This window comes from Marmota monax, unplaced genomic scaffold (genome assembly GCF_021218885.2).
Source record: "Marmota monax isolate L192 unplaced genomic scaffold, Marmota_monax_Labrador192_F-V1.1 WCK01_AAM20220418_F8-fsc00042, whole genome shotgun sequence".
Taxonomy (NCBI): Eukaryota; Metazoa; Chordata; class Mammalia; order Rodentia; family Sciuridae; genus Marmota; species Marmota monax.
In genome coordinates this window covers 8,711,011-8,726,300 of record NW_026693008.1, presented here as the reverse complement: position 1 = coordinate 8,726,300, position 15,290 = coordinate 8,711,011, and the positions used below count along the sequence as shown (strand labels likewise).

At 47.5% G+C, this 15,290-nt stretch overlaps 3 protein-coding genes across 5 annotated transcripts in view; 2 read left to right on the top strand and 1 right to left on the bottom strand.

Moving 5' to 3' along the window:
• Nucleotides 1-9,826, bottom strand: part of Nisch (nischarin) — a 35,610-nt gene extending 25,784 nt beyond the window's left edge. Inside the window, exons 1-3 of one of the 3 annotated variants that reach the window (XM_046452873.2) lie at nt 9,660-9,826; nt 7,070-7,153; nt 6,202-6,384 (exon numbers count right to left, since the gene is read on the bottom strand). In XM_046452873.2, coding sequence (XP_046308829.1) covers nt 6,202-6,384; nt 7,070-7,153; nt 9,660-9,758 — 366 coding nt within the window. In that variant the 5' untranslated portion in view covers nt 9,759-9,826. The remainder of the gene's footprint in view (nt 1-6,201; nt 6,385-7,069; nt 7,154-9,659) is intronic. The other 2 variants (XM_046452874.2, XM_046452875.2) reach the window with 2 other exon arrangements.
• The window catches only part of Sema3g (semaphorin 3G), a 100,020-nt gene that overhangs the window by 66,862 nt on the left and 17,868 nt on the right, over nt 1-15,290 (top strand). The window lies entirely within an intron of this gene.
• Tnnc1 (troponin C1, slow skeletal and cardiac type) lies at nt 11,227-14,212 on the top strand. The gene is made up of 6 exons (XM_046452877.2): nt 11,227-11,342; nt 12,809-12,839; nt 13,063-13,209; nt 13,420-13,534; nt 13,773-13,909; nt 14,001-14,212. The coding sequence occupies exons 1-6, from the start codon at nt 11,319-11,321 to the stop codon at nt 14,030-14,032; spliced, it is 486 nt and encodes a 161-aa protein (XP_046308833.1). The 5' UTR covers nt 11,227-11,318; the 3' UTR covers nt 14,033-14,212.

Sequence of the window (15,290 nt, the reverse complement as noted above, 5' to 3'; positions counted from 1 at the left end):
TTGAGCATGTCTGCAGGAGGCTGAGGCAGGAAAATCTCAAGTTCAAGACCAGCCTCAATAACTTAATAACACCCCAATCTCAAAATAAAAAATAAAAAGCGCTGGGGAGACAAGTGGTAGAGCACCCCAGGTTCAATCCCCAGTACTGAAAAACAAAAACAAACAAAAAACTCCAGGCTATATAAAAAGGTAACATAATGTTTATAAGGACAAGGGATTTGAATACACTTTTCCAAAGAAGGTATGTAAATGACCAATAAGCACATGAAGAGGCCCAACATCATCAATCACTGTGGAAACACAAACCAAAACCACAATGAGATACCACTTCAAATCCACTTGACTGTCTAGGTTGAAAAAAAGGACAAGAACAAGTGTTAGCCAGGCACAGTGGTGCAAACTTATAATCCCAGGACTTGGGAGGTTGAGGTGAGAGGATTGCAAGTTCAAGGCCAGCCTCAGCAATTTAGCAAGGTCCTAAGCAATTTCATGAGACCCTGTCTCAAAATAAAAAACAAAAAGGGATGGGCGGGCTGGGGTTGTGGCTCAGAGGTAGAGTGCTGGCCTAGCCTGTGTGAGGCACTGGGTTCAATCCTCAGCACCACGTAAAGTAAAATAAAGACACTGTGTCCACCTATAACTAATTAAAAAAAAAAAAAAAATTAAAAAAAAGGGGGAATGGGATATGGCTCAGTGGTTAAGCACTCCTAGGTTAAATCTTTAGCACCAAAAAATAAAAATAAAAAGGAAAAAATGTTATCAGGAATATGGAGAAATCAGAATGTATACATTGTTGGAAGGAATAAAAATGCATCAACCCTGGAAAATAATTTGACAGTTCCTCAAAAATCAAAGCATAGAGTTACTCTATGACCCAGCCTCCCATTTCTGGGCATATATCGTACAAATATGGATACATAAGTTCACACAAAAATTTATACAGTAGATCCTTCTTATCCACAGTTTCATTTTCTGTGGTTTCAGTCACCCATGGTCAATTACAATCTAAAATTTTTAAAAAGAAAATTCCAGAAATAAGTTTGGAAGTTTTCAATTGCACACCATTTGGAATATTGTGGTACTGAAATGATGGTGATGAAATCTTATGCTGTAGGTCTCTGTCCCTCCTGGGACATGAATCAGCCCTTTGCCCAGCATCCCCACTATAAAATGTATCACCTAGCAGCCATCTTGGATATCATAATATTGAAGTGCTTATGTTCAAGCAACCCTTATTTTACTTAGAAAAGTTAGTCTCTTAGATAGAAAGTTAGTCTCTCAAAGTGTGAGACTAGTGATGCTAGTAATTCGAATATGTCAAAGAGAAGTCTTTTTAAAAAATATTTATTTTTTAGTCGTAGTTCGACACAATACCTCTATTTTATTTATTTATTTTTATGTGGTGCTGAGGATGGAACCCAGGACCTCACATGTGCTAGGCAAGTGTTCTACCACTGAGCCACAACCCCAGCCTGAGAAATCTTTTTTTGGAACTGACAATTGAACCTAAGTGTGCACTCTACCACTGATCTACATGCCCAGTCATTTTCGTTTTTTATTTTGAGATAGGAACTTGCTAAATTGCCAGAGTTGGCCTTGAATTTGCCATCCTCCTGCCTTAGCTTCCTGAGTAGCTGGGATTATAGGAGTGTGTCATGATACCAGTTTAAGTCTTAAAGTGCTTCCATAAATAAAAGGATAAAAGTTTTAAACTTAATAAAAGGGGGGGGGGTCATATGCTGAGTTTGCTAACATCTACAGTAAGAATAAATTCTCCAATCAGGAAACCATGAAGAAGTAAAATGAAATCCCTGGTAGTTTTGCTGCTGCATCTCAAACAGCAAAAGTTATAGCACAGTGCTTAATAAGTACTTAGTTAAGATGGAAAAGGTGACTCAGGAGGCTGAGGTAGGAAGTTTTAAGTTTGAGGCCAGCCTGGGCAATTTAGCAAGACCCTGTCTGAAAATAAAAAGGGCTCAGGATGTAGCTTAGTAGTAGAGACCCACTGTGTTCGATTCCCAGTATAAAACCCAACAATTTTAACAACATAATGTGATAAAAGTTTTCATTTAAGGAAGTATTTCACAGCTTTTTATTAGCATATCTGAATCATCAGCATCACTACTCAGGTACCTTGGGGCCATTATTAAGTAAAATAAAACTTACTTGAACACAAGCATTATGAAACTGAAGACTGATCTGAAAACTGGGATGGCTACTAAGCGACTAATGGGCTACTAAGTGATGCCTATATAGTGTGGACAAAGCATGATTCATGTCCCAGGAGGAATAGTATGAGATTTCATCACACCACTTAGACGGATTCACAATTTAAAACTCGTAAACTGTTGATTTCTGGAATTTTCCATTTAATATTTTTGGACTATGGATGCCTGTGGGTACAATGATGCAAAGCAATACCATGGACAAGGCATTCCCCCTTTATCCATAGGATATGATAGTAATATCATATTATCATCCAATAGTATACTATATATCATATTATATATAATACATATTATATGTATGATCATAATACCACATTATTATATATGGCAATATGTTATTATCCAATAATATATATATTACTCCGTCGTAAAGACTTAAGGATTCATGTTATAATAGGAACAGACCTTGAAAACATAATGCTAAATGAAAAGAAATCAGTTACAAAAAGCCATGTTGATATGAATCCATTTATATGAAATGTCCAGAATAGGCAAACTCAGAGATAGAAAGCAGATTAGTGACTGCCAATGGCTAGGAGAAAGGAGGGATAGAAAGTTACTGCTAAGGAGAATAGGGTTGTCTTTGGGGATGATGAAATATTCTGGAATTAGACAGTGGTGATGGTTGTACAACTTTGTGAATAGTCTAAAAACAACTAAATTGTGCACTTGTTAAAGGAGTGAATTTTATGGTATGTGAATTATGTCTCAATTAAGAAGCAATCCACACTGTAGCCAAACAGGGTTCTCTGGGCCTACCCTGTCCAATGCTAGCAACACAAGAGGTAGAACACAACTGGAACAATTCCAGAGTGAACACTAATGGTACAAAGGTTAAGAGAAATATTTTCTAGAGAGACCCCCACCTGGAGAAAAGGCTGACAATGCTATTAGAATCTGTTCAAGCTCAAATGAAGATTTAATCCAGTGGTTCTCAACTAGGTGTGATTTTGCTCCCCTGGAGGACACTGGGCAATACCTAGAGAGATTTTTAATTGCCACAACTGGATGGAGGAATTCTACTTGCACCCAGTTGGGAGAGGACAGGAATGCTGCCAAACAATGCATAGGACAGCTCCTCACAGCAAAGAATTACCAGTCCAAAATATCAATAGTGTCATAGTTGAGAGACCCTGGCTTAATCTAATGAAGGGTCAATCACTCTAAATCCTTGGATTTATATAGCCTATAGACCTATTTGATAATAGTATTTCAAATATGTCAAAACTGCTCCAAGAACATGCCTCAAACCAGAACCCCAGATGTAACAAAAAAGCATTCTAGGCTTTTCCATGCTCAGAGCTGGATATGCCTCCAGTAGCCATCAAGAGGTCTTAATGAGCTGGGCACAGAGGAGCACACCTGTAATCCCAGAAGCTCCGGAGGCTGAGGCAGAAGGATTGTGAGTTCAAGGGCAACCTCAGCAATTTAGAAAGACCCTGTCTCAAAATAAAATATAAAAAGGGCTGGGGCTGTGGTTCAGTGGTTAAGTGCCCCCCCCTTTTTTTTTTAAAGTCTTGATGCACAGATCTTTTTTTTTTTGGAGGGAGGGGAATACTGGGGATTGAACTTGGGGACACTCAACCACTGAGCCACATACCCAGCCCTTTTTATTTACAGACAGGGTCTCACTGAGTTGCTTAGCACCTCACCATTACTGAGGCTGGCTTTGAACTCATGATCCTCCTGCCTTAGCCTCCCAAGCTGCTGGGATTATAGGCGTGCACCATGGCACCCAGCTTGATGCATAGATCTTAAACAAGTTGTACTTCGACAAATGCTTATACAGTTTCATCCTTAAATGGGAAATCAAATTTTTCTTTTTTTTTTTTAATTTCAGTACTTTGTAAAATACTAAAACACTAACCAATAAAGTTTATCTCAAAGGCTCACATAAGGAATGTAAATTTTTCTCACATAAGGAAAAAAAAAAGTAAGGGGCTGGGGTTATGGCTCAGTGGCAGAGTGCTTGCCTATCATGTGTGACACTGGGTTTGACTCTCAGCACCACATATAAAAAATAAAATAAAGGTCCACTGACAACTAAAAATATGTTCAAAAAGAAAATTTTAAAAAATCTTACAAAAGGAAAGTGTTAACCACATAAACTGCTGGTATATGCTAAATAAAATCCAAAGCACAGAGACATACACTAGCAGTAATTGCCATCCTTTTCCCACATGCTCCTTCCAGCTTAGTGGCTCAAGATTAGAACCACCATCATATGCCAAATCTCCAGGCTCTATTTAGTACTTCCCAAAAGGTTCAGATGTCTTCCTTTCAATGATTTCAAGGAAGCTGTATTTTAAAGGGGTGGGCTGGGCCTGACTGTGACCCAGACATTCCTTCCCATGAGGGGAGAATGAATAGGAAGTGGGTTTTTTCCTATCTTCATCACATAAGGGGAAAAGTAATTAAATACAAATTGCCTGAAAATTTACCATCTAGAGAAAACTGCTCCTAGTATTTTAATGTATAACCTCCCAGAATTTCTTTTTCTTTTCTTTTTAATTTATTTTTTAGATGTAGATGGACACAACATAATGCCTTTATTTTTATGTGGTGCTGAGGATTGAACCCAGGTCCCGCCCGTGCTAGGCGAGTGCTCTACCGCTGAGCCACAATCCCAGCCCCCAGAACTTCTTATACGTAAACTTTTTTCTTTTAAAAGAACCCTAGAGCCAAGTGCAGTGGCACACATATAATACCAGCTACTCAGCAGACTGAGGCAGAAGGATTTGAGGCTGAGGCAGGCCTCTAAAATTTAGTAAGACCCGGTCTCATTAAAATAAGAAGGGCTGGGGATGTAGCTAGGTGGTATAGTGCTTTCATGGCACACGCAAAGCTCTGGGTTCAATCCTCAGTACTGAAAACAAAAACAAAAACAAAAAGAAATCCTAGTCTATATCTTGCTTTATGACCTGTTCTTTTCATATAATATACTTATTTTCTCACATCAACAAATCCAGAGCTACACCATCATTTTCTAGCAGCATACTATCTAATCATAAGGCTGTACCCTTTCTTTCTTTTTTTTTTTAAACCTCTTCTCTTTGGACTTTTGGATTCTTTGGTATCTTGTTACAAAACCTGGAATGATCACCTTTATTCATATATTCTTTTTTGCAGTTCCTGGATTTCTCATTAGAATAAATTCTCCAAAATGGAACTACTGGAGTTTTTAACATTTTCAGTCTCACACTGTCAAACTGTCCTTCTTCGGGTTTGATAACTTATTCTGTTCCCAGTGGTCCACGATTGTTCCTCTGCTCAGAAGGAAGAGCAGTGCTGCTCTACGGCATACCCTCCCTTTAAAGGAAGGTGTCAGCAACCTGGCAATGCAAACCCTGACAATATGCCAAGATGGCAATACTCTGCCATCACAGACTGATCACAAACTATCTTGGGCTATAAATTAACAACTCAACAACAGTCTATGCCAGATATCACCTGTCTAATCCATGCTCAACCCATTTGGATGGAAATCTGGCTTAAATACCTACAGGCCATTTTTGTAAAATGAAATGTCTTGTGGTAGCTGGGTGTGGTGGCCCAACAATGCCAACTACTCAGGAAGTTGAGGCAGGAGGTTCACAAGTTCAAGGCCAGCCTGGGAAACTTGGTGAGAACCTGTCTCAAAATAAAGTAAAAAAAGAAAAGGAGATATAGCTCATAGTAGAGCATTTGCCCAGCATATATGAGGCCCTGGATTTAATCCCTAGTACTATGCACACACAAAATCTTGTAGAGGAAAACCTCTGTGACCACAGTCATTCAAGCTTAGGCAAATCAGCCAATGAGTGTGTTTCTGCTTACAATCCATCCCTAAGCAGAGTGATGTTCTCCATCCTAATCTCAGGGTCAGACCCTAGACTACCCTCTTCTCAAAGTCTAGGTCTACATTGGTTTGTTGCCTTGAGTTTTGATGGGTGTGGGTTTGCAGGCAAAGGCGAGAACCCTAAGAGGAACTTACATAGAAGTGAAAATGTAAGAAGTGGGCCAGCACTCTAGGGGCCACGCCAGGGAAGGCAGCCAGCAGAGTCTGGAGGTACACCTCCAGATCCTTCTCCCTTTTTTCCACCAAGCTTCTGGAATTTTTCCCAATTATCTTTTTGGGAGGAAGTAGATTCTTATCAATCTTTCTCTCTGCAACAAGCTGTAAGAAAAGACAAGCATATCAACCACATACCAAGTAGCTCTGTGCCTATAAAAGACCAAGGTGAGGAGCAGAGGGCAGGCACTTGTCGTTAACTTCCACAGCCCCTCCTGGCAGCAGTACCAGGGTTGGTGACCCAACTAATGCACTTGGAATTTAGTATTAGAGATATCAATACAATTCCAGATGAGGAATTCCATCTGGAGACTTTGCAGATATTCAGAAAAGCAACACTTCCGGGCCCCTAAAATTGCCATCTTTTTCAAACCAAGATGAAAACCAATTGAGGCAGTGATGTGTTTTTAAAACATTCTCACTGCAAATGACCCAGGGAAAAGCAGCTCTCTCTAAAAGCAAAAAATGGAATCACAGCCTGATATTAAAGTAAAGGCTCTGGAATAGCTATATTAGGTGGAAAAAGTTCAAACTTGTCCCCTTTCCAGGAAATTGTCTCATATCCGAGCTAGGACTGGCAATTTTAAAATCAAAATTCAAATATCTCCTTATAGATTATCTCATATTGGAGCCAAACTCCTAGGATCCACAAGCTCTTTTGTCAGTTACATTAATAAACTGATTTTTTAGAAGAGCTGGTTTTGCCCTGAAACTTACATGTGACACAATGGGAACTTGGCCTCCAAACCCCCAAGCCCTGAGACACAGGCTCCTACTTCATAAGGGTTACCTTTTCATGCAGGTCATGGAAGTCACTGTAGCGGTGCTTGACTGTCCACTCATGGTTGCCATCGGTGACCTGTATGATATAAACCTAAAGAGAGAAGATCATTGTCCTTGTGGCAAGAGAAGCCAACCAACAACAAGGAGTCCCCTGTCCCCACAGCAATAGCTGTAGGCCCTCTCCAAATGACTGTCTTCACCCACCAGTCTCTGCTCTGACCTTTGTTGAGCAGCAGGAATCCCTCTTGGCCTCCTCCACAGCCCTAGCATTAGGTCTGGGAAGCATATGGGACAAGTCTCCGGCTTCAATCATCAGAAAGAAAAAGGTGACTCTACCACTACAAGGCACCTCTTTAGGTCTTTTCTTCTTGTTTCCAGGTAATTCAAAACCCAACTTGAATTACCTTTTCAAGGGAGGCAGAGTAGGGGCAGGTCTAACAGGACCAGCTTCTCTGCTGTATCTCTTTTCCAGGGGCCCTGGCTGTATCCTGGAAGCAAATCCTTTTCCAACCCTTTCAATTTGATCATAGCTATGACTTCTGTTGCTCCACCAGGAGTTTAGACACCATGAAGCTACTATCGGAAGCAGTGGTGGACAATTAGCCCAAACAGGAGGCAGGCAATACAGTTTAACCGTTTGAAAAAGGCCTGGGTTTAAGTTGGGGCTGTGGTTCATGCCTGTAATCCCAGTGCCTTGGGAGGCTTGCAAGAAGATTCAAGATGCTTTGGGGTTGTGGCTCAGCGGTAGAGCACTCGTCTAGCATGTGCAAGGCCCTGGGTTCATAAAAATAAATAAATTAAAGATACTGTGTCCAACTACAACTAAAAAATAAATATTAAAAAATAAATATTAAACAAGAACTTTGGGTTACTTCTCCCAACTTCATACTCTTTCATCAGGAAACAGCTTGGAAATATTATCATCCATTTAAAAAAAAAAAAAAAAGAAGATTCAAGTTCAAGACCAGCCTCAGCAACTCAGCAAGACCTTCAACTAATTTGTAAAACACTGTCTCAAAAAATAAAAAGGACTAAGGATATAACAACTCAGAGGTAAAGCGCCCCTGAGTTCAATCCCCAATACCAAAAAACAAAGCAAACAAACAAAAAAACCTGGATTCAAAACCTGTTTCTGCCATTTCTGGGCTGTGCCTTATACATCACTTATGTAAGTGATTGGAGCCAAAGCTCTTTCAGAGCCTCAGTTCCTCCATCTTAAAATCTGCTAGGATTAAGGTTCAAGTAAAGCAATACATATAAAATGCTTTGTGCAGGGTTTGACACCTAACAAAAGATGGGTGTTAATAACATCCAACTGGGCACACTCAGGGACAGATGATGGTAGGGTAAGACTGGATTACAGACCTCCCCTTTCAGAGTCAGAGGGGCAAAGCCCTGAATATGGAGAGCTTTTTGAAGATCCAGCTGATTGTAGCCAATGGGTGATAGCCAGCCATCAGCTCAGAGACCTCATCCCTCAAACCCCATCTCCCACCCCTACTAGTTTTCAGACCCTCTTTACCGCAAGGAGGAGGAGGAGGAAAGAGTCAACTCTGCTGAAACCTCTAGCCCTGAGCAGCAGCCATTTCTCCAGGACCAGCCTGTTGCTACAGATCCACCCCCAACCTGTATTCCATTCTGGCAGCTTCCTACCCTTACTCCCAGGAAAAGAAAAAGAGCCAGAGGGAAGACCCTAGGGTGGGGGGTTAGGATGAGGGCCAAGGGAGGGGCCCCCTCCCCAACATCCAGGGAACAAAGGACAGGAGTTTGGGAGATGCTCAAAGAGCCCCCACCCCAGAGCAAATTTTTGCCAGGCAGCCCATTAGGCTCAAAGGCCTGGCATCCAACTCCACCCAGATTCGTTGAGAGTCTTCAGCCCCACTGCAGTCGGAAACTACGCCCGCCTTCTGTACCCTCTCCCTCATCCCTAGAAGTGTGTGGGGAGGCGGCTTGCTGCCTCATCTCGCCTCCACAGCCCAAAGCCAAGAAGGCCCCTAAGGATTTGTAGGTCTTGCACTTCAGCTCAGAGATCCTCCCCCCTCCCCCCATTTCCCTTGGCTGGGTTCCACTCCTCCCAGGATCTGGTCTCCGCCCGACCCATAGGGTCGGGGGGCCCCAGCTCTTTCCCTCACTTCACCCAGCAGATCCCGACCCGCGCCCTCAGATCGGGACCCCGCCCCCTCTCCTTCACCACGCTCCCCCTGGGCCTTGACCCCTTCCCCGGATTCCATCCATCAGGACCCCCTTCCCCAATCCCTTCCTCCCAGACCCCCTGTCAAGGCCTCGCAGCGAGCACACCTCCAGACCAGGAGGATCTCGATGGGCTCCGCCTCATCTACACATCCCTCCTCCCCAGGCCTCCTTTATCCCCAGATCCCCTCCAACCCAAGTCTCGTTTTCTGACCGCGTACCCTTCCAAACCCCCTCCCCGGGCCCGCCCTAGAACCCTCCTGGCCCTGCGGGGACCCAGCGCTTTCCCTCGACTCCCCTACCACAGGTCCCGTAGTCAGAATCACAGACCCCTCCCCAAACCCATGGACTCGGATTCCAGGTTCCCATCGCCATCCCCTCTTTAGGTACCCGCGTCCCCACCACACCGTGTAAGTGTCCACGAGCTCGGAACCCACGACGCGCGCCTCTTTGGCCGGCTCGGCCTCGCGCTCCGGCCCGAAGCTACGCGCTGCCGTCGCCGCCATGTTCCGGGCTCCGCCACCACAGCAGCCGCTCGGCGCAGACTGGCAGCAGCAGGGGGCGGGGTCAGCGTCCCACCGCCCCCCGGCCCCCGCCGCCCCCCGCCCGCGCCGCACGCCGCGCCGCCATCTTGGCTCCACTGCTTTCTCGCGCCCTCGTCCCTCCTCTCGCACGTAATTGACAGGACCTCCAACGGCGCGCGTGCGCAGCTCTTGCGGGCCGGCTCGCTTGTGTGGTCGCTCCCTGCGGCGCTCCGCTAGCAATAAGCTTGAGACCCTGTGCTCAGGCCGCTGTGATGGTCGTTCCTTGGTCCTCAAGAAGGTTCTGGGCTTCCCGAGCTACTCGAAGCAAGTCCCTGCTCCGCCTGGTCTCAGTTTTACCCCTGGAAGAGGAGGGCAGTCATTGCGCCTCGCCTGGCTGTTGGGTTCATTCCCCGTGGGGCAGGAGAGTGTTGAAGGAGCTGTGCTGAGGGCCCCCGGGGAGGGCCAAAGTGACTGCGCCAGTTCTTAACCTCTGACACTCGGAGATCTCCTCCGTCACATACAGCTTGCGGAGAATTGAGTGGGTTAATTCATGCAGTGCTCACAAGCAGGAAGCTCGTATCAAGGTGGGATCTGTATGAAGCAGGGGTGTAGGTGGAGTGAAGGGGTGTGTGCTCGCCATTGGGCATATGTCCCACAGATGATGGCCCTGGGCCCAGGAACGATAGTGCTCCAGTCAGGAAGCAGCCCTCCAGGGGAAGACCTTGAAGAAGGAGGTGGTAACCCAACTGGAGGATGAGGAGGGAGACAACTGGGCGTAGATGGGCTCTGTAGGGGTATTTGTTGAGTGACTGAATGTAGCTGATTCAAGCCCAAAGTGAGCACTGCTATCCTCCAGGAGATGAAATGTCTGGAGCAGGGCACCTCTGATTAAAGGGCTCCAGACCACCCTGTACTAAGGTGGGTCGTCAACTTCTTTGTCATTAGATCCGTATCACCATGCGCTGAACTTGGCATTTGAAAAGCTTCTCTTGGTAAGGCCTTATAGTCACTGCAACTCTTTGCACGTTGACCCCCCTCCCACCGTTCCACCAGAGGTATAGCATAAGGGGGCAGGGTGCCAAGTCAACCAGATCTTGGGTAAATCGCCACTGCTCCAGGAGCCTGTTTCCTTATCTGGAAAGTGAGGGTGATAGCATCCACCTCCCTGATGGATAGAAAGTTGCAATTCTGTGCTTAAGGGCCTGGCCTGGGGCCCACTACTCGGCAGTTCTTGCCTGAGTCTGGGCTCAGGTTTTCATTCATTCAAGAAACATTTCCTGAGAACCTCCTGTGGGGTATGGTGGACAGAGGGCAAGAAATTTGGTCCTTGTACCCCCTTCTTGGTCCTTGTAACCCTTCATCCCTCCCTGCCCTGGGCAGAGGATACAGGGACTCAAGCCAGCCTGAGATCACCAGGACCAGGGGAGGGGGTGGAGAATACTCAGTGGTGGGCTGGGCTGGGAATGCAACGGGGCAGGGCTATTTAAGCCGATGCTGGAGGGCTGGCTGGGAACCCAGGAGCCTGTCCTGTGAGTTGCCAGCATGGATGACATCTACAAGGCTGCGGTGAGAGACAGGTTTGGGCAGGGCTGAGACCCACTGGGAGCTCATTTAGCTTAGAATGGAGGGCAGGGTCTTCCCAGGGAAGTGATGGGGTCCTGAGAGAGCCCACAGATCTTTAGCCTAGGCTCTCAAGGGGATGGGGAGGCCGGTGTTCCTGTGTGCAAAGGAGGTGAGAGGTTCAGGGTCTGGAGAGGAGATGTCAGGGTGGGCAGATGAGGAGGTCTCATCTGTTAGCATCCAGTCTCCTGCTCTGATTCCAAGTGTCTGTGTCACTCTGTTTCAGCCACATCTCTACATTTGTCTCTGTTCTCTGAATCTTTTTTCATCTTTCTCAGTCTCTTTTCATTTCTTTGTTTCTCTTGAGCTGTTTCTCTGAGTTCCTGTTGCTGCCACCCTGTCCCCACTCCCCATTTTTACCCCTCACACTCTGCTTCTCAGTCATTCACAATCTGCCACCCACCTCCAGCCCCTTAGCTGACTGAAGATGCTTTGGAGGGTGGGAGGGGGATTGTGAGGAGGTGCTGTGTAATCTGAATCCTGGGCTGGAGAAGAGGTTTTGAAGTTCCAGATAGGGAAGGATTGGGCCTGGGGAAGGTGAGGGAAGAAGGAAGAGAGAACTAAGTCCATAGCTGTCTTAGGGTCTGGAAGGCCAAGGGCTCAGTGGCTTTACTGGGTGAGAGAGAAAGGGCTGGTGAGTGGACACCCCAAGTCCCTGCAACCTTCTAGGGTTCATTGAGGGGCTTCAAATGCTGGGTGGGTGGTAGCCTCCCCCTTCCCCAGAGACAAGGACATTCAAGAGATAGCTGTTTCCAGGAGATCCCCCTCACCCCCGAAAATATGGTCTGACTTCTAGACAAGGAAGGGTTACAGCTGGCTCCAGGGGTGCCCCTGCGTATCCTTGGGAGTCCATGGAGCTGGGGAAGGGAGCAGCCCTCCACTCAGTGCCCATACAAGGCTTGGCGGGGCTGGGGACTAATTTTGGCTCCCGAGGCAGCACCAGCAGGCCAGGGGGCCAGATAACGCTGCCCCACCCCCTGCATGCCAAAGTCCCAGAACAATCACCAGGTTTAACTTTGTCCCCTGGTAAAAATAGCCCAGTGGCCACCCTGGTCAGGTTACAGTGGGTGGCTTTGCTCAACCCCACATTGGTTTTATTGTCTCAACCTGAGGGACAGCTGTCCCTCAGGCCATGCAGCTTGGATTTCATTAGGGTGGCTGAAAGGGCAGGGGAGTGGTCATTGGGTATTGTTACTCAGGGGTCACCTTGGTCCTGGAAGGGGTGTCCACCTGTCACCCTGGCCCTGAGCCTAGCCCCTTTGAGGCCAGCTGGGTCACCTTAGGACCTTGGGGGCAGGAAGGGAGGACTGTGGCCTCCTCTGGCTTCAGTCTTCCTGCCTATGGAATGGGTTGGTTTCCTTGGCAGCAGCTAAGGACTGAGTCTGAGTCCTGAGACTCCTTTCCCTCTATAGGTAGAGCAGCTGACAGAAGAGCAGAAAAATGGTAAGTGACCCCTGTGTTGCATATTGGGGTACAGCGAGGCCAGGCTGGGGGAATCAGGAGAGATCCCTAGATTGGAAATGAAAAGCTGGGGGTCCTTTTCACTGTGACCTCAGAAAAGTCTCAGAAAGGAGATTGGCAGGTGGCCCCAGGGATCTGGCTTTCTGGGGTCCTGGCTATTGAGCCCTGATTGCTCTATTCCCCCAACCCCTGCCATTGGATGCAGAGTTCAAGGCTGCCTTTGACATCTTTGTGCTGGGTGCTGAGGATGGCTGTATCAGCACCAAGGAGCTGGGCAAGGTGATGAGGATGCTGGGCCAGAACCCCACACCTGAGGAGCTGCAGGAGATGATTGATGAAGTGGATGAGGATGGTAAGCCCCTGTGCCCTCCAGACCCATAATTCTCTGGCTCACTTGAGAGTTTAAATACAAGAGCTGTTTTGCCTCTCTGAGCCTCAGTCATCTCATCTATAAAGTGGGCATAATAACCACTCGAGCCTCACAGAGTTGGAGAGAAGCCTGGGTTTGTGTGGAGGGCAGGCCGACTGAGGCCTCTCTAACAGCCACACTGCCAACCTCCAGGCAGCGGCACAGTGGACTTCGATGAGTTTTTGGTCATGATGGTTCGATGCATGAAGGACGACAGCAAAGGGAAGTCTGAGGAGGAGCTTTCTGACCTCTTCCGCATGTTTGACAAGTGAGCACTGGCACTTGACTTCTCGCCCTGACCCAAACAGAGCTGGGAAAGAGGGACAGTCTCAGATTCCAAGCCTGGGAACTCAGTGGCTTCCATCTCCCGTTCTGTGTGATAGGGCACAGGGATGCCCCGTATGCTAGTTCCCTTTGCCCTGCCTCCTGGGTTTGGAGGTGGGACTGGCTCACTGCTGTGTCTAGCCTTGCCCTGGGCTCTGAGGTCCCCCTCATCCTCCCTACAGAAATGCTGATGGCTACATTGACCTGGAGGAATTGAAGATGATGCTGCAAGCTACAGGTGAGACTATCACGGAGGACGATATCGAGGAGCTCATGAAGGATGGCGACAAGAACAATGATGGTCGCATAGACTATGATGGTGAGTGGCTGGATGGGTAGGCCAGATCCCCCTGCTGTCCATGCCCTGTCAGGCCCCTACCTGTAACCCACACCTTCCTCTCTCTCCACAGAATTCTTGGAGTTCATGAAGGGTGTGGAGTAGACATTGACCTTCACCTGGAGCTGCCCGTGCCCACCTTCCCACCGCAGCTGGGGCCTGGGGTGGAGGCAGGGGATAGGGACCCCATTCCCTGAACCTGGGTGTGTCCTTGACCCCTGGCCCTCCCTGACTCCCTCCTCCACCCTGTCCTGGGGAATGCAAATAAAGCCTTGCTGCCTGGGGGCCTGGTGTCTGGCTCTGATGTTCACTGGAGCTGTGGACTCTTCCCAGGGTCCCTTCCTATCTCACAAGGCATTCGGGGTGGATGCAGAACCTGTGCTCTGACTGCTGTGCCATCTGCCTTCTGCAGATCAGAGCCACCCAGGCTCTGTGTCTTACTGACTGCTTTCTGTAGTTGCTAGTGCCCAGGTCCCATGGGCAGCAATCCAGCCTCTGCAGGCTGTGGCAAGCCTGGAGTCTGAATTTTAACAAGCTCATGGAGTGTTGCCTGATCAGCCAGTTCAGCAGCCTACAAGTCCTCCATGTGGAGAGAGCAGTTAGCTGCATTAGGCCCTAGATGTCCCTTGGTACAGCAACCCCAGTGACCTCTCAGCCTTCAGGGACATATTGTCTGCTTTCTATCCTCTCACCCATTTTACAGGTGAGGACCCTAAGGCTCAGAGAGCCAAGGTCATCTAGTGAGTCTGCAGGAGAACCCAGCCACATGACTTCTAGAACAGGCCTCTGTCAGATTATCCAGGTCCAACTGGGCCTAATTCCAGTTTTGATGAACCTCAGAGGCTCCCATCTCCCTCTCTGACAGGAAATGGAGGCCTGAAGCCTGATGGCTCTCAGCTTAGTGGAGGCACCCAGGCCAGAGCTGCAGCAGAACAGTGACACTGGCCTTAGGGAGGGGAGTTGGGGGTTGCAAGGAAGTAGAGGTGTCCACAGTGGTGCTTACAGGAGGGACAGCTGCCATCGGCACCCAGGCTTCAGCCAGAATGCTAGCAGCTGTCCTTGCTCCACCCAGCTACCCCGTGGCCTCTGCACCTGTGCCCTAGTCTAGGCATTTTCCAGACAAGCTGGGCATTCCAGAGGCAGTCTTGGAATTCTAGAGATGCCTCTGAGAGGCTAGAGCTGGCAGGAGCCGCTGGTCCCTGGGGAGACCTGGGAAGAATGAAGAGAGGTCTCCTTAGGCCTGTTGTTGAGAGGGATGACACAGTGGATGGACCAGCCAGCCAGTGTATCATCTAATGGTTTATTCACACACCATTGTGTGTGCCACGAGTCTGGATGCTGGGACACATCAGAGCAAGGCATA